Genomic DNA, 19,144 nt, shown 5'->3' with positions numbered 1-19,144 from the left:
TCAAATTGAAACTCAAGATGTAAGTTCCAAATATTTATTCATTTCACAAATACTTACTAAATGCCTATGATGCCCTGGGTACTATTATCAGGACTAGGGATATAGCAGTGAACAAAAGAGAAAAAAACCCTCTGCCTTCAAGAAGTTTACAATCTATAAAAAAGTACAGAATTCCTTAATTTCACATTTTATTTTATTTTATTTTTTAAAAGATTTTATTTATTTATTTGACAGAGATAGAGACAGCCAGCGAGAGAGGGACACAAGCAGGGGGAGTGGGAGAGGAAGAAACAGGCTCATAGCGGAGGAGCCTGATGTGGGGCTTGATCCCGTAACGCTGGGATCACGCCCTGAGCCAAAGGCAGACGCCTTAACCGCTGTGCCACCCAGGCACCCCATAATTTCACATTTTAAAAATACCAAAATTATGTAAAACAGGGACTTTGATTTCCAGCCAAGATGGATTAACGGATAAATGTGACCTTTTGTCATGAACAACCAGAAAATCGAACAGTATATACAATAACTGTTTTCCAAACAGGCAACATAGAACTGTGGTCTCTGAAAAAAGAGAAACCAACCAAGCGAGTCCCAGGTTTCTGCCAGGACCTGAGCACCACCAGGGGAAAAAAGTAGAGCAAGGTAGTCTCACTGAGTTGAGGTGCCAGAGATGGGTGTTTCAAGAAGTTGAGGTCGCTTGAATCTACTGGGCAGAGGTGAGGAAGAGGGAGACGTACAAAGAAAGGGCTACAACAATGCGCACAGCATTTTACTGGAGTCTTTTGGTGAATGCTAAGCTACACATGTGACTCTAGGCTTACAACAGCCTCAAAAGGACCAAGCTAAAACACAAGTAACTGCAAAAGGGAGAGAGCAAAATTTAATACACAGAATTCAAAGTGTCTACCATCTAATAAAAAATTACTAGCATAAAAAGTATCAGGAAAATGTGATCCACAACTAAGAAAAAAATGGTTAACAGAAAAGAATTAGAAATGACTATGAAAATTTGAAGCAAATACTTTAAAATAGTGACATATAAATATGTCTGTGAATTAACAGGAAAAAAATGGATATGAGAAGAGAAATGTAAGATATATAAAAAAAGAACCAAACTGAACCTCTAGAGCTAAAAAATACGATATCTGAAATGAAAATTCACTGAATGAGCTTAACAGCAGAGCAGACATCATAGAAGAAAAGATCAGTGAACTTACAGACATAGCAACAGAAACTATCCAAAGGTTAGCAGATAGAGAAAAAAGATGGGCCCTGGGGAGCAAAGAAGAGCAATGACCTGAGGGTCACAATCAAGCAATTTAACATATGTATATTTAGGAGTGCCCAAAAAACCAGTGGACAAGGGGGGACATGACGAAAATTATTCAAATGTGATGAAAACTATAAATTCACAGATCCAAGAAGTCTAATGAACCCCAGAGAGGATAAACACAAAGAAACCATACCAAAAAACATCATCATCAAACAGCTTAAAATCAGTGATAAAGATAAAATCTTAAAAGTAGCCAAAGAGCAAAAAAAGACCCAGTAATTTACAGACAGTGGAATAAAGATAAGAGTGAGGCTGATTTCTTCTCAAAAACAATGCAAGCCAGAAGTTAATGGAGCATCTTTAAAGAAAGAGGGGGAAAAAGCCAAAACCATACCAGTCAACACTGAAACCCCTGTTTAGAGAAAATAATCTTAAAAAATACTAGTCTAATATAACAAAATAAATATTATTTAAAAAAATACTAGTCTGTGTTCTATCCAGTCAGAGTGGAAAAACCTTGCAATACAGGAGATAATAAAGTACAAAGAAGAGATTGATGCACTTAAAGGTACAGCAATAGGATCTATCAAATGAAACACAGAAAAAAGACTGAACAAAAAATGGACAGTGGATCTGGGAGCTGTGGTAGAACTTCGAGTGTACTAATATACATGTAACTGGAGTCTCTACAGTAATGGGGAAAGGGGGTGGGGATGACAGAATAAATATTTAAAGAAATAATGGTTAAAATACTTTCCAAATTTGATGAAAGTTATAAAATCACAGTTCCAAGGAGCTCAACAAATTCCAAACACAAGAAACATGAATTAAATTATATACCAAGGCACATCATAATCAAACTGCATGAAACTAATGCTAAAAAGCGTATCTTAAAAACACCCAGTGAAAAAAAAGGCACATTACCTATACAGTAAAAAAAAAGAATGACTGCAAACTTCTTGTCAGAAGAAATGTAACCCAGAAGACAGTGAAGCAATATCTAGAATTATATGCCAAACAAAAATGTCTTTCAAAAGTGAAAGCAAATGTTATTTTCAGACAAAAATATAAGAAATACAGCTAAACAAGGGGAAAAGACCCTGTAACATTTATAAATATATTACCTGAATTTCAAATATTTTTTACTTTTCTGTAATGACTTTGGTATATAGATGGCCTAAGATGGCTGGGAATTTGGGAAAAAAGGAAACTATGAATCATCTCAAGCATATACCTTCATTTAAATTTTCATTTAAATCTGAAGTTAAAAACTGCATTATGTGTTGGGTCTTCTTTTAAGACACAACAGAATACATAATCTGTGATAAATCTTTGAAGATATAGCTAATAAGTATAAATTCTTACGATTCTCTACTTCAAACAACTTATTTTCATCTTGAAGGAAAAAGAGTGATTGCTATTTTTACGCATCATCTTTTTTTTCCCTACTTTCCATTCAAATATATGCCCAAACTCTCTTTTGGGAGAGTTTAATAAAAAACATGAAAAATAAAGTATTTTATATAATCAAGATGTTCTGAGTTTTCATTCTCAAGGCTCAGAACGATGTCATTATATACTGTATTCTCTGAGTCTTAAGATATAAGCCAAAGAGACAGACTATCACAGATTGTGTAACTTCTGAGACCTGCTTTTTATACATTACCTTGAAAATATTGGAAGTAGCCAGTATTTCTTTTCATCGCCAAAGACTTGTCTCCAATTTTTACTGCATCCAAGAGAAAATCCATTTCCATCAGGTCCATATGAAAATGTGGGTGAGCGGAATGATTCTGTTTTATGTACATATACGAAAAAAGAGTTAATCTATTTAAAAATTATAAATAAATGTTCAAAATTTAAAATAAATGTAATAATTAAAAGATAAATTTCTGAAACTTATTTTGGAAAAAGCAATACCACCTCTGAGTATTTCATCACCTTTATAAAATGAAAATGTGAAAATTATCTAATTTTACTAAAAATCTACTGAAGTGTGTTCACTGTATCTCACCTTTTTAAAAAGATATGCTAACTCTTGCAACTTCACTCATTTATTACTTATGAAATTCTTACTATGTGCCTAATGGCACAGTACCAGGTGTTTGAAATCCAAAGGTAAATCAGATGGAATTCTTAACAAAGAACACACAGTCTAACAAAGTCTAAAACAACTGCATTGTGATATACATGTATGAATGGGTGGTGGTATGTGAGCATGATCTTGTACAACAAATAACAGATAAAGAAGCAGATGGTGATCAGAGATCATTATTTTAAGTTTGGCTGTTAAGTGATGTAGAGTGGGGCTAGAGAAAGATACACATTATACAAGAAAAAGGTTTTTTTCTTTATTTAAAAATACAATTTATTTTAGCATGTTTTATAAGCTAAGGATAAGAAACCAGGGAGAGAGGAACTGGGAAAGGTTGATGATATAGAAAAGTAAAGTAAAAATTGATGGAAGAAAATTCTAGAAGAAATAAGACAGCCTCTAGAGGAGTTCTAAAGATTAACCTTAGATACCAGAAAAGACATCTGTCCTCAGAAGTTAGAGGCAGAGTGACAGTGATGGGTTTGAAAGGAGAAATGTCAGTTCGAGGTTATAAAGGAGAGAAGATAAGAATTTACTCATGACAACTTCTAATTTTTTCAGAAACCCATGACATGACTGCCAAAGAGAGTGGAGGACCCAAGTGAGCACTGAGACTTTAAATGTGTAGGTGCACCAATCACTGTGGGAGTGAGACTGTCTTCCCCAGCTTTCTACAGCCCCAAAGTACTTGTGGATAAAGTGGAGAGCTAGAATAATCCAGGTGTCATGGATCAGCAACTGAATTACAGGAGAAAGCCAGGACAGGTGTAGTGTAAGAGTGCTGTCAAGAGTTGTTAAAGTCATTTGTTACAGGATCTAGAATCGAAAATATGAGAAATGAGACCAGAAGGGAAAGGGATGCTTGGGAGAATGCCGGCAGTGTAAAAGAGGAAATACAGCTGGAGTAGAGAAAAGGAGAGCTGCAAGGATGAAGAGTGCCAGAGAATGGAAAGTTCAAGTTGACAATTTCAGGGGCTCTTCAGTTCTAAGGGATTAAAAGGTTCAGTGTTTTGTTTATGGGAATGATTAGCCATGAGAATCTAAGGGACCAGCTTGCCTGTTCGGGATGATTGCATTTGTTTGAATACTTTTTAAATTGGGGAAATGGTCTCAAGGTAAGGTGGATAGGTGACAGCTGTGGAGAAGGGTAGAGGTGATACCTCAAAGGACAGAAGAACAGAACTCTGGAAGGAACAGTGGAGAACCAGCCCAGGATCAGGGGTGTGGAAGGTGAGCTGTAAAGGAAGTGGTGTACCAGGGTAGTTTTTTCAAAGTAAGGGTTAAAACACCTTAGTAAGTGTTTTTTACTTTTTTTTTGTGACCAGCATTTCTTTTTAATGAACTAGAATAGAAAATATTAGAATATATCACACACAGTAGAATATTAATAATGTTTTGTAAAATTTTTGCTTATTTTATTTATATAATTTTATTTATAAAATTATGCACTAGGTCACAATACAAATGATGCCTTTCTTACTGTAGTCACTGGCAAAAAAGATTGAAGAATATTGTTTAAAGAGAACAATGGGTTTCCCATGAAGCACTCCTCTCTCATAACTATGGGGCTGGGCAGGAAACGAAGGAGGATTGGAACTGTGGCAAATTAAAGTGTCAGGCTCCCATCTAAAGCAGTTGGCTACTACTCAGTTCCAACTGAAGGATGCCAGATAGGAAAATGGGCCTACTGTTACCAGATTTATCAATTTTTGAAAAGAAATCTACTTTTCTTTTTTTTTTTTTAAAGATTTTATTTATTAATTTGACAGAGAGAGACAGCCAGCGAGAGAGGGAACACAAGCAGGGGGAGTGGGAGAGGAAGAAGCAGGCTCCCAGCGGAGGAGCCTGATGTGGGGCTCGATCCCAGAATGCTGGGATCACACCCTGAGCCAAAGGCAGACGCTTGACGACTGAGCCACCCAGGCGCCCCAGAAATCTACTTTTCTATGTGAAATCTCTACCTTTTTAATTGGGGTTGTTCATAAGGGCTAGACTTTGCATGTAAGCTACCTTTTGTCATTGATGATTAAAGGTAAGGAGATGGCAGGGTACTCTGTAAAAAGGATAACAAATTAATTACTAGATACAAGAAAGTTTATTTACACAGAAAAGGGATGAAGGCAGGATGGAATTGGAGAAGAGCTCCACAATGGAGAGTGAGCTGGGGAAGAAAGGGAATAGAAATCCTTGCCCTGGACCCATCATGCCTTTACATGACTCAGTAAGACACAAAGTTAAAATAATCCAAATATAAACATATCTAAAAGTCTCCCTAAAATATCTTCATCTTTTTGTATTATAATCTATTTGCCTCCTATTCCCCTGGCAGACACATGGCTTTAGATGGAAAGGAGTCTCTGACTTTCCTATGAAACAATGTGACAAATCCCTCTTTTGTATCTTGGTACATTAGCCAACGCCTAAATGTTTCAATTATAGCACAGTGGCTGCTTATAGGCTAATAGCTTAGTTTGAGCCAATGCCATACCACCCTTATTTAGGAAAAATTTGTCCAATTATTTTAATACCTTACTGAATTCTTCCCCTATATTTCACTTTAAAAAATGAGCAAAATAGGGAAATAAATACTGATATTAGTAATATAATTGACACAAAGATGGAAATGATTAACATGTCAAAAACACTACTTCTTAGCCTCAATCACGGAACACGCCAGTGTGTAGTCAAAGGTGGGGAAAAAAGTAAAGAACACGTTTTAGCTAAAAGATAAGCTGTAGGGACACCTGGGTGACTCAGTCGGTTGAGCTTCTAACTCTTGATTTCAGCTCAGGTCATGATCTCAGGGTCGTGAGATTCAGCCCCACAACAGGCTGCGTGCTCTGCAGGGAGTCTGCTTCTTTCCCTTTCCCTCTCCCTCTGTCCCCCCAACCCCCGCTAGCTCATTTTCTCTCTCTAAAATAAATAAATAAATCCTTATTTATTTATTTTTTTAAAAGATTTTATTTATTTATGTGACAGAGAGACAGCCAGCGAGAGGGGGAACACAGCAGGGGGAGTGGGAGGGAAAGAAGCAGGCTCCCAGCAGAGGAGCCCGATGTGGGACTCGATCCCTGAACGCCGGGGGATCACGCCCTGAGCCGAAGGCAGACACTTAACGACTGCGCCACCCAGGCGCCCCTAAAATAAATAAATAAATCTTTAAAAAAAAATAAAATTTATAGAGTTCTTTTATATACAATGCACTACTGAAAATACATATAAATGCCAATCTCACATCCTCAACATTCAAAATATAGAAACTTTACATTTATTATATACCCATTGTTTTTATCCAGTCATAGTTAACCTTAATACACAATTGTTTTACACTTCTTTATCATCTGACTATTGTCCTCATGATTTCATAGTCATTTATGGTTATTTTCCTAAATAATTATGATTTCTTTTCACCCACTCACCTATTGTTGTTCTGTTTTTTCCAACTAGCCAGCAGTGGTAGCTGAAAAGTGATAGGACGCTGATGAAGAACATTGTAGACACAAAGAAAAGGAAAAGTACGTGGAACTTTGCACGTGTATCAGAGAGTTCATTCTGAGGAAGGAAGAAAGAAGAGTTAACCCCTAAAGAAAGAAGAAAGAAGAGTCAGCCCCTAAAATATATTATTTGATTCTTCCTAAAGACTTTTGAAACTACCAAAAATCTTGCCAGATATGAAGAGTATAAAATAAATTCAGATAATAAATCCAAAAGCAACATCTCCCAAAACAGAAAATCGGCATTATCAAAGGAGCTTGCTTATGTAAGGGTCATGTAAAAAATTACTCTTAAACAGTTAAAAATTTTAGTAATATTTTCAGTAATAAAATAAAAAGATGCACTTTTTTACTCAACATTTTTCTTTTGTACTTTATGCATATATTCATAAGCTTTCCCTGATATCCAGGATATGCAAGGATTTTTCCTTATCTCTGCTAAAATATTTGCTTATTTTAATTGTACATCCTGCTAACCAGACACTAATTGTGATAAATTTGTGTACTTCTTTAATTTCTATTTTTGGAACACCTCAGCATATATCCCCACGCCCTCAGCTGTTCAATTCCTACCTTTTTTATCTTCACTCAGTTCCTACACAGTTTTTTTTAGGTAATTAGCAGTTTTGGTAAATACATTTACCACAAGGTATTACTGAATGAAAACAGCTTTGTTGTTACCCATTCTTATGGCTATATTCATTATAACAGAAGCAAAATCTTAACCTAGAAGAAATCAGTATCTATTAATAGGAGAAAGGAAGCCTTTAACTGTTAGCTCTTAAAATAAAACCTTACATGGGCAAATCAGAGACTCCACTAGAACATGAGGTGGTCCTGGCTTGATTTAAACATTGTTTACGGGATAAAGATGAAGGCTTTTAGCATTAGATTATTCTGACATTTATTTTTTACTCTTCTTTCCCAGAGTAAACACAGTACCTTTTAAATATATCAAGCAGTTCTTTTAACTTCCCATCTTGTGAAGCAAATGAGTATTATACATATTTACTATAAATGTCACAAGAATGGCATGGCAATAATGTTATTTTACCTTTGGACAACTCTCTGTAGATTTCCTGCGGCAAAGCTTGTACAAATAGAGATAATGTATTAAGAAACCAAATTTTATACAAAATTATCCTGAACGCTAGTTTTATAAATCTTTTGTTTTGAAGGAACACTAAGATGTTGTTCCCTAAAGGTCATTGACAACATCTTCTCCAAAAACACAAAAGAGAAAACAGACAAGAATATTTAGCTCCTCAAGCACATTCAAGGTACACTTCATAAACTTCCCCACTGTTTTGAAAGAGATTTATATCTAGGAAAGAATAAAATTAATTTTTTTAGCAAATAGCTTTTATTTAAAAACTTCTGATTAGTTTCTAAAAACGGTATCTGAGAATTTCTTACCACCTTCACTCACTACTACTGCAAAAGCCTTCTAAGAGGTGCTGTCACTTGACCTCCGGTCTAGTTTCAGCCCCGCAATCAGAGTGATCCATTAAAATAAGACCATGTTACTCCTCTGCTCCTGTTTCACTCGTTATGAAAGACACAGTCCTTCAACATTCTCCAAGCCCCACTGTCTGGACTTTTCATTAGTCCCATTCTCGCTCATTCTACTCCAGCCACACTAGCTTCCTTGCTGTTACACAAACATGGTGGGGATGCTCCTACTTTTGGGCCTTTGCTCTAAAGTCCAGATGTTTCTTCAAAAATGTTCTTCTCTCAAATGTCCACTAACTCCCTTCAAGTCTTTGCTCAAATCTTACCTTCTGAACTACCCTGATCACACTTTTTTAAAAAAATTGAGATATAATTAACATATAACAGTCTATTAGTTTCAGGTGTAAAATATGACTCAGTATATGTACACATTGCAAAATGATCACCACAGTAAGTCTAGTTAACATCTGTTCCACAGTTAACAAAATTTTTTTCTAGTGATGAGATCTTTTAAGATACTACCTTTACGACTTTCAAATATACTTAACTATAGTCACCATGTTGTGCATTACATACCCAGGACTTCTTAATATTATTTTGAGCACCTTCACCCACATTACCCATCCCCCACCCACTGCCTTGACAATCACCAATCTGTTCCGTATCTATGAGTCCAAAAAAAATTTTTTTTAGATTCTACATATAAGTGACAAAAACAGTATTTGTCTTTCTCTGACTTGTTTTACCTAGTATAATGTCTTCCAGGCCCATCCATGTGGTCACAAATGGCAGGGTTTCCTAAGTTTTTATGGCCGAGTAATATTCCATTGTGCGCGCGTGCACATGTGCGCGCGCGCGCGCGCGCACACACACACACACACACACACACACACACACACACACACAGAGTTTTCTTCATCCATTCATCCACTGATGGGATACACAGGATGTTTAGTCTTGGCTATTATAAATAAGCTGCAATGCACATGGGGTTACACATTATCTTTTCAAGTTAGTGTTTTTGTTTCTTTTGGATAAATATCCAGAAGAATTGCTGATCATATGGTAGTTCTAATTTTTTGAGGAATCTTCATACTGTTTCCATAATGGCTAAACCAATCTACATACCCACCAAGAGTACATGGGTTCCCTTTTCTCCACATCCTCGCCAACACTAGTTACTTATCTTTTGATAACACCCGTTCTAACAGGTATGAGTTGGTATCTCACTGTGGTTTTGATTTGCATTTCCCTGATTAGTGACTTGAGCACTTTTTCACGTACCTGCTGGCCATCCATATGTCTTTGGAAAAATGTCTATTCAGATTCTCTGCCCATTTTTTTGAAAAAAAAAAACTTTTTTTTGGCTATTGAGTTGTAGTTCTTTATATATTTTGTCTATTAAGCCCTTATCAGATATATGGTTTTTGGGTTTTTTTTTTGACAGAGAGACAGCCAGCGAGAGAGGGAACACAGGCAGGGGGAGTGGGAGAGGAAGAAGCAGGCTCCCAGCAGAGGAGCCTGATGTGGGGCTCGATCCCAGGACTCTGGGATCCCTGAGCCGAAGGCAGACGCTTAACGACTGAGCCACCCAGGCGACCCCCCTTATCAGATATATGATTTGCAAATATCTTCTCCCATTCAGTAAACTGTCTTTTTGTTTTGTTGATGGTTTCCTTTGCTATATAGAAGCTTCTTAGTCTGATGTAGTCCCACTTGTTTATTCTCACTTTTGGTGTCAAATCTAAAAAATCATCACCAGGACCAATGTGAAGGAGCTTACTGCCAAAGTTTTCATTTAGGAGATTTATGATTTCCAGTCATACGTTCAAGTCTTTAACCCATTTGGAACTGATTTTTGAAGATAGGTATCTTCACTTTCCTCAACATTATTTATTACAGAGACTGTCCTTTACCCACTGTATACTCTCTTGGCTCCTTTGTTGTAAATTAACTGACCAAAGATTCATGGATTTATTTCCGGCCTATCTATTTTGTTCCATTGATCTAGGTGTCTGTTTTCACGCCAATACCGTACTGTTCTGATTACTATAGCTTTGTAATATGGTTTGATATCAGGAAGTGTGATACTTCCAGCTTTGTTCTTCTTTTTCAAGACTGCCTTGGCTATTTGGGGTCTTTGTGGTTCCACACAAATTTTAGAACTGTTTGTTCTATTTCTGTGAAAAATGTCATTGGAACTTAGAATCAGAACACTGATTCTGTAGATCACTTTTGGTAGTATGGATATTTTAACAATATTAATTCTTCCAGTCAGTGAGTACAGATTAACTTTCCATTAATTTGTGCCTTCAGCTGCTTTCATCAGTCTCTTAAAGTTCTCAATATACAGTTCCCTCGCCTCCTTGGTTAAAGTTATTCCCTAAGTATTTTGACCTTTTTATGCAAGTATAAATGGGGCTGTTTTCTTAATTTCTCTTTCGATAGTTTGTTACTAGAGTATAGAAATGCAACTGATTTTGAACCCTGCAACTTTTCTGAATTAGTTTCTTAGTTCTAACAGTTTTTGGTGGAGTCTTTAGAGTATTCTAAATATAACATTATGTGTTAGGCAAATAGAGACAGCTTTACTTCTTTCCTATTTGAATTCCTTTTCTTTTTCTTGCCTAATTTCTGTGGCTAGGACTTCCAATACATATTGTGCTGAATAAATAGCCAAAGTGGGAATCCTGGTCTTATTCTTCTTAATCTTAGGGGGAAAGCTTTAAACTTTTCATCACTAAATGTGATGTTAGCTGTGGGATTGTCATATATGGCCTTTATTGTATTGAGATATGTTCCCTCTACACCTACTTTAAGAATTTTTACCAAAAATGGATGTTGAGTTTTATCAAATGATTTTTCTGTATCTATTGAGATAATCATGATTTTTTTTCCTTCATTTTCTTAATGTGGTATGTCATGCAGATTGATTTAAAGATGCTGAACCATACCTGCATCCCTGGAATAAATCCCACATGATCATAGTGTATGATTCTTTAAATGTGTTGCTGAATTCAGCTTGCTAATATTTTTAAAAATATTTTTACACCTTTGTTCAACAAGGATATTGGCCTGTAATCTTCTTTTCTTATGGGGCCCTTGTCCATTTTTGGTATCAGGGAAATACTGGCCCCATAAAATGAATTTGGAAAGGTTCCTCCTTCTATTTTCGTGGAAGATTTTGAGGACTGGCATTAGTTCTTTAAATGTGTGGTAGACTTCACTACCAAAGCATCCAGTCCTGGACTTTAGTTTATTGGAAAGTTATTGATTACTGATCTAATCTCCTTACTAGCAATTAATCTCTTCAGATTTTCATTTCATCATGATTCAGTCTTTGGTAGGTTGTATTTTCTAGGAAAGTATCCATTTCTGCTAAGTTGTCCAATTTGCTGGTGTATTACTGTTCACAATAGTCTCTTAGGATCCTTTGTATTTCTGTGGTGTCAGATATGTTTTCTCTTTCATTTCTTATTTTATTTGAGTCCTCTTTCTTTCTTGGTGAAGGTTTGACTATTTTGTTTATCTTAAAATAAAAAAAACAAACCCAGCTCTTTTACTGATCTTTTCTATTGTCTTTTTAGTCTCTATTTATTTCCACTCTGATTTGTTATTTCTCTCCTTCTACTAACTTTGGCTTGTATGTTCTTTCTCTAGTTCCTTGAGCGGTGAAGTTAGGTATTTCAGAGCATTCTTATTTGTGAGTTTTCCAGTTTTCTTTTTTGTAACTGATTTCTAGTTTTCTACCATTGTGTTTTCTGTTTCTTTTGGATGGAGTGTTCTGTATCTCTGGTAAGTCCACCTGGTCTAATGTGTCATTTTAATGCCAATCTTCCTTATTGATTTTCTGTCTGCATGACCTATCCATTGATGAAAGTGGGGTATTAAGGTCCCTACTATTATTGCATTGCTCCCTATTTCTCTCTTTAGGTCTGTTAATATCTGCTCTCTGTATCTAGGTGCTCCCATGTGTCCACTAACTTCCTTCAAGTCTTTGTTCAAATCTGATCATCTTACTGAGCAGGTCTACCCTGATCACTCTCTTTAACACTTCTATCTGCCCCTGTCATACTCACCCCCATACACTTGCCACATCCCTTACTCTGCTCTTTTACTTTTTTTCATAGTATTTACTTTCTAATGTACAACAGGATTTACTTATTTACTATGCTTATATGCTATCCTCTTCTCAAAAGTAAGTTCTATAAAAATAGGACTTTGTTTTGTTCACTGATACATCCAAAGTGCCTAGAACACTGCCTGGCACATAGTAGATACTACAAATGAAGAAAAAGATAGATTTAAGTTTACTAGTCTTTCCTTACAATAAATCTGAAAAAAGTTTTAAAAATATTTACTCTTTTTTTTTTTAGAGAGAGAGACAGAGAGAGCATGCACATGAGTGGGCGAGGGGAAGAGGGAGAGGAAAAGAGAATCCCAAGCAGATTCCAGACATGCTCAGCGTGGAGCCCAACTCAGGGCTCAATCTCATGATCCTGAGATCATGACCTGAGCCAAAATCAACAGTCAGATGCTTAACTGACTAAGCCACCCAGTCACCCCCCAAAATATTTATTCTTTAATTAATAAATCATTATATGCAAACACTACTGAAGTTTCTGATAAAGAAATGTGAAATTCTATCCTTTAGATTTCATTCATCTGGCACTGAATCCTCTTCATTAAAGAGGGCCACTGAGTAGGGTTAAGTAGGTTTTAAACTGAACAAAGATACTTAAAACTAGGGGAACGACAGAACCCAAAATTCACTGGGCTGAGACCACACAGAACTGGGGTGCTCTTTTCTAGTATGCACAAAGGCACTGTAAATACTAGCATACCCTGGGTTTTAAATACCCAAAGTTTAAAAATTCAACAATGTTTTAGTGAAGGTCCTTCTAAAATGCATTAGATATTTCTTCGAAAAGTAATTGTGCCTGATGACTTGAGGCTTTAATTATGTAATTCCCAAGTATGATTATGAATAACAATTCACAACTACAGTGAAAAGTAGTTGGATGTTGAAATAGAAATATCAATGCTCAAATTCTGGCTAGTTTCCTAACTCCTCTAACCTCAGTTTTCAACTTTGAAAATTGGAATAATAATAGCTCCTTCTGCATTAACTATATTTTCTTATTTTTTGTATTCTTTTTTATTTTTATTTTTGAGAGAGAGTGAGTGAGTATGGGGCAGGGTGGCAAGAGCCACAGGGAGAGGGAGAAAGAGAATCTTAAGCAGACTCTATGCCCAGTGTGGAGCCCAACATGGGGCTCGATCTCACAACCCTGAGATCATGACCTGAGCCAAAATCAAAAGTCGGATGCCTAACTGCTTGAGCCACACAGGCCCCCCCTTATTTTTTGTATCCTTGATGCTCTAGCATCTGAGGCCTTGCTGACTGAAGAGAGACCGTGTCTCCCACAGCTATCCAGTTCTTAAGTGATAGCAAGGAATAAACCTCTCATACACAAACTAACCAATCCAGAGTTCATAGTCCAAATCACCTCCTCTATCTGACTGTTACACTCCAGGAGGCAAAATTTCCCTGCCCTAACCACTCCAAGGATACACTAAAACAACCAGGGACAACTCTTATGCCCAGGGACCACAGATATTATGCAAACTGCCTAACCTAAACCTGGTTACCCTGCTTGGTGCTTCCCTGTGTAGCCCTACATGGCATGGTGTGCCTCTTCCCTCAGAAACTGTGAGTGACAAACTATCTTTTCAGTAGTAATCATCTCCTGATCTGCTGGCTTCACCATACCTGAACAGTTCAATCATAAAACCTACATTTTAAAACTTCCTAACAGGATTTTTAGGAAGAGTAAATACAAAGTACTTTTTGACCACAATAATGTCTTCTTCAAAATCAAAGATTTAAATGTGAAAACAAAAACAACTAAAATGTCAAAGGAAGAAAACCTGGGTGAATATTGTGTAAATATACAGTGAATAGACTGAAGCCAGAAATCATCAAGTAAAAGTACTGTTTTTATTTTTTTTTTAAAAGATTTTATTTATTGAGAGAGTGCAGAGTGAGAGAGAGAGAGAGTGTGTGTGCACATCAGGGAACGAGGGGTTGAGGAAGAGGGAGAAGCAAGCTCCCCACTGAGCAGGGAGCCTGATGCAGGGCTTGATCCCAGGACCCTGGGATCATGACCTGAGCCAAAGGCAGATATTTAACCGGCTGAGCCACCCAGGTACCCCTAGGTTTTCTGATTATTTATTTAAAAGCAGTACTTGAGGGGCGCCTAGGTGGCTCAGGTGGTTGAGCATCTGGCTCCTGATTTCAGCTGGGGTCATGATCTTAGGGTCCCAGGGTCATGACATTGAGCCTTCTGTAGGGCTCAAGCTCAGCACAGAGTCTGCTTGTCCCTTTCCCTCCCCGTCTGCCCACACCCCGGCTTGTATGCATGCAACGCATGTACTCTCTCTCTCTACAATAAATAAACAAAACCTTTAAAAAAATCATAAAAATACTGCTTTAAAAATATAAAACTTTGATCTGATAAAAATGAAAGAAAACAGGGTTATAAGATATAAATTGAAAATGTGGAAAAAAACATTTATAACTTATGACAGAAAAAGGATTAACATCTATAGAGGCAGGAACCAGATTAGTGGTTATTTGGCATGTTGGCAATTTCACTTTTATTACTGTAAAACTGCAGCAAGTCTCTTCAACTAAAGTAAAAGCAATTATTTCCAGAAAATTGATAGTTCTATTGTTAGAATATTGCTGAAAATAATTTGGCTCACTAAAAAAAAAGCTCACTATATCCAATTTAATCTCCATTTATTTACAAATAAACATGAAGGTAAACTGTGATCCCATCTGCCTTCTGATCCATCATAAATTCTACCTAGTAAAACTGAAATAAAGTACATCTACTTGTAATAAAGAACGAAGGAATTCTTTATGAATACAGCACCTTAAAAAGTTTTAAGATAGAAAAAAGACTTACCGTCCAAAATTTTATAAAGTACTGTAAAACTGTTGCGGCCACGAAAAGGCAATATAACAAGGAATACAATAAAAACAGCAGGAAGAATTTGTAATTAGAAAATCCCACACAGTTATTCACCCTAGAAGAATAAAGAAAGTCATACTGTAAAAATAAGACAAATCACAAACTCTTAAAAACAAAAAACAGAATGGTGCTTGCCAGGGGCTGGGGGGGCAGTGATGGGTATAGAATTTAGTTTTGCAAGATGAAAAAGTTCTAAAGATTGGTCACACAATGTGAACATACTTAATACTACTGAACTGTGCACTTAGAAATGGTTAAGATGGTAAGTTTTAATGTTATTTTTTAACTATAATAAACAAAAACAATAATACATATGACAGATAAAAAAACTTAATCATTATTACTTGGAAATGGGCCACTTGGGAAGTAGAGAGCAGTATCTTAATTGTGGATGTGTGTTTTTAATAAATTCTATGAGGAATCTGGAATTTTAATGTTAATTCTTAATATATACCTACTTGGGTTAATAACATCAGAGTATACATTTAAAGGAATACATTTAATATAAACATGTACATACATATATATGCATATAAATAGGACTAGATCAATCTTGAGTAATCAAGTAATTGAACTGACCTTCAAAATTTAGGAAATGCCGAGGTAAATTACTCTCAACTCTCCTTCCCACCTCTCCACCCCCAATATGATTTCCTCTTTTTTTATACATACCAAGGACAGTGATGATCCATCTTAAGAATACATCTAAAAAACAAATAAACATAAGAAAATCCTTGCATAAAAATTCCCCTAATACTAATTTCTGATAGTTTTCCCTTTCTTTGGCTTAAGTTTTTACCTTTACAAATAGTATCTTAGAAAAACCAACCCAGGGGTGCTGGGTCGCTCAGTGGGTTAAGCGTCTGACTCTTGATTTCAGTTCAGGTAGTGATCTCAGGGTTGTAAGACTGAGCCCCCGTATCCGGCTCCATGCTGGGTGTGGAGCCTGCTTAAGATTCTCTCTCTCCTTCTCCCTCTGCCTCTCTCTCTCTCCCCCACTCCCTCTCTAAAAAAATAAAGAAAAACTAACCCAGTAAACATTAGGTTAGAGAAAAGTTCTGGTATTTCCAAAAGGCCTTTTATAATTAAGAGATGATTTTTAATACTGGGAATTCAGCTGAGCACAGCCAAATGCCATGAACCACACCAAATGACATTTTAATATGATATCGTACATATAGCACTAGGTAAATTAGATAGGTACAGCTTACAAATTAGCTGAGGGAGATAAAATGAAATACAGAAATTCCTATGCTATTTTAACCATGTGCAACACATAAAAATAAAACTTTAAGAGCAAATACGTTAAAATACTAACAAAGATAGGCTTACAGATGGTTATTTTTTCCACACAATTTATAAAATTGTATTCCATGGATAAACACTACTGTACTTTTATAATAAGAAAACCCTCCAAATTTGCCTCTTCACCAATACACATAATCTAGATTTGTATAAAGTTAGACCACAGAACATCTCAAATACAGCAGTCCCCCTGGTCTAGTTGCTTCCCCTGGTTTCAGCTAACCACAGTCACCCATGGTCTAGAAGCAGATGACCTTCCTTCTGACGTACTTTAGAAGATCAACCACAGCCTAATGCTGCGCCACAGTTCACATCATTCTCCTCCCTTTAACTCATCACAATAAGGGTGAGTAAAGAAGGCATGTTGAGAGAGAGACCACATTCACATAACTTTTATTACAGTATATTGCTGTAATTGTTCTATTTTATTATTATTGTTGTTAATTTCTTACTGTGCCTAATTTACTGGGCCTAACCTCATATAGGTATATATGTATAGTATATGTAGGGTTTAGTATTATCCAGTTTTGGGCATCCACTGGGGGTCTTCAAACAGATCCCCAGGCGGATATGAGGCAACTGCTGCAATATAGGAAATGAATAAACTAATGCCCAGAATGTTAAATAGCCTGTCTAACTAAAGTTCAAGGACTAGTAGAGATTCCTAAACTATGGCTCTTTCCTTCAACACACTACCTTCTCGGGGGTGCGTGCGCGCACGCACACACACACACACACAGATTAAATTTTTCTGGAAACAATGTCATAGACAGTAACTGAAAACAATACTTCTGTGGTTTGTTAGGTTTCAGTACCAGCAATAAAAATAAGAAAATTGTGACAGTCTTTTTTTCCCTGTGATAATAGTTACCTTTCTCAAGGGGGTTATTACTTACTTGCTCATCAATATTGAATTAAGCATAAGCATATGAGGTATATGCTATCAACTAGTATAGGAACCATTAACCAAGATTACTTCAAAATATATTCTAGCTTATATAAATATTTTGTTAGCCCAACATACATAGCAAATAAAGGGAGAGGACAGTGTTCTTATTAAGTATAAAGCACATAAAATATTCCTTCCCCTTCCATTCTCCTGTCACCAATTTCCAGTGCTAGGGTGAAAATAAAAACGAACAAGTAATACTTACATGTCACATGCTGAGCAGTGATGTGCCCGATCAGGTTTAATCAACTGACATCTTTCACAATATCTGATGGCTACATTTAAGAATTAAAAGGAAATTGTTGAAGGATGTACAAGCTTAGTTAATTTGACTATAAAATTTCATTTCTTTTACAAATAATTCTGCAAAATTGATAATAATTTTAAAATCATACCAAAATGCATTAGAGAACTCCTGAAATTAAAATGTCAAGTGGTAGAAGGGAACCTCAGAAATAGAACAGCGTTTTCAGATGAAGAAGGAGATCTATAGTAAGTAAGTGACTTGCACAAAGTCAAACACCTAGTTAGGTAGCATAACTCAGATTTACAAAGTCCCGATTCAAGTTTTTCCTACTATAACACAGTGTCTAATGTAAAATATCAAAATGCATGTGTCTAAATTTTTTAAGGCACCCTGTGGGATTTTAAATTATAAAATAGCTTTTTCAAGAAAAATAAAAACATAACCTTTTATCTCCCATCCCTATCCCAAGTAGCAAAACAGACCACTTTTTTTAAAACAAATAACCCCGAACTTCTTCCATTCAATTCTAACATACGTTACTGCTGCCCAATTTATATGTTTGTTCATTCAAAACATGAGCACCTATTAGTTGCCAGATACTGTTCTAGGCTTAAATCTCTGCCTTCATGGAACTTACATTCTTTTGCAGGAGATGGGGTGTAATAAATAAGTTAACAAAATAAATAGTATATTAGTGATAGGTGCTAATAAGAAAAATAAAGCAGGGAAGGGGAACTGGGATATTGTATATACTGCAATTTCAGAGACATTTGAGAAAAATGAAATCAAAGTAAGGGGGTTACAATGTTCATAGCAGCATTGTCCACAATAGCTAAATTGTGGAAGGAGTGGAGATGCCCTTCAACAGACGAATGGATAAAGAAGATGTGGTCCATATATATGATGGAATATTAGCCACCAGAAAGAACGATTACCCAACATTTGCAGAAACATGGATGGGACTGGAGGAGATCATGCTAAGTGAAATAAGTCAAGCAGAGAAAGACAATTATCATATGGTTTCTCTCATTTATGGAACATAAGGAATAGCAGGGAGATTGGTAGGCGAAGGAAGGGAAGAATGAAGGAGGGGTAAACAGAAGGGGGAATGAACCATGAGAGACTATGGACTCTGGGAAACAAACTGAGGGTTTCAGAGGGGAGGGGGGTGGGGGATCGAGATAGGCCAGTGATGGGTATTAAGGAGGGCACGTATTGCATGGAGCATTGGGTGTTATACGCAAACAATGAATCATGGAACACTACATCAAAAACTAACTATGTACTGT

General features: G+C 36.3%; 1 protein-coding gene across 7 annotated transcripts in view; it reads right to left on the bottom strand.

Annotated features, from left to right (window-relative positions):
• The window catches only part of ZDHHC20 (zDHHC palmitoyltransferase 20), a 70,771-nt gene that overhangs the window by 8,345 nt on the left and 43,282 nt on the right, over positions 1 to 19,144 (bottom strand). For all 7 annotated transcript variants that reach the window (XM_045797108.2, XM_087865240.1, XM_045797106.2 and 4 more), the window contains 5 exons: positions 17,814 to 17,883; positions 16,027 to 16,059; positions 15,289 to 15,409; positions 6,788 to 6,920; positions 2,940 to 3,066 (listed from right to left, as the gene is read on the bottom strand). In XM_045797108.2, the coding sequence (XP_045653064.1) occupies positions 2,940 to 3,066; positions 6,788 to 6,920; positions 15,289 to 15,409; positions 16,027 to 16,059; positions 17,814 to 17,883 (484 nt within the window). The remainder of the gene's footprint in view (positions 1 to 2,939; positions 3,067 to 6,787; positions 6,921 to 15,288; positions 15,410 to 16,026; positions 16,060 to 17,813; positions 17,884 to 19,144) is intronic.

Source organism: Ursus americanus, chromosome 10 (assembly GCF_024610735.1).
Source record: "Ursus americanus isolate L20-20 chromosome 10, mUrsAme1.1.p, whole genome shotgun sequence".
NCBI classification, from domain to species: domain Eukaryota; kingdom Metazoa; phylum Chordata; class Mammalia; order Carnivora; family Ursidae; genus Ursus; species Ursus americanus.
The sequence above is the reverse complement of the archived record's forward strand: the minus strand, read 5'-3'. Positions and strand labels throughout refer to the sequence as shown.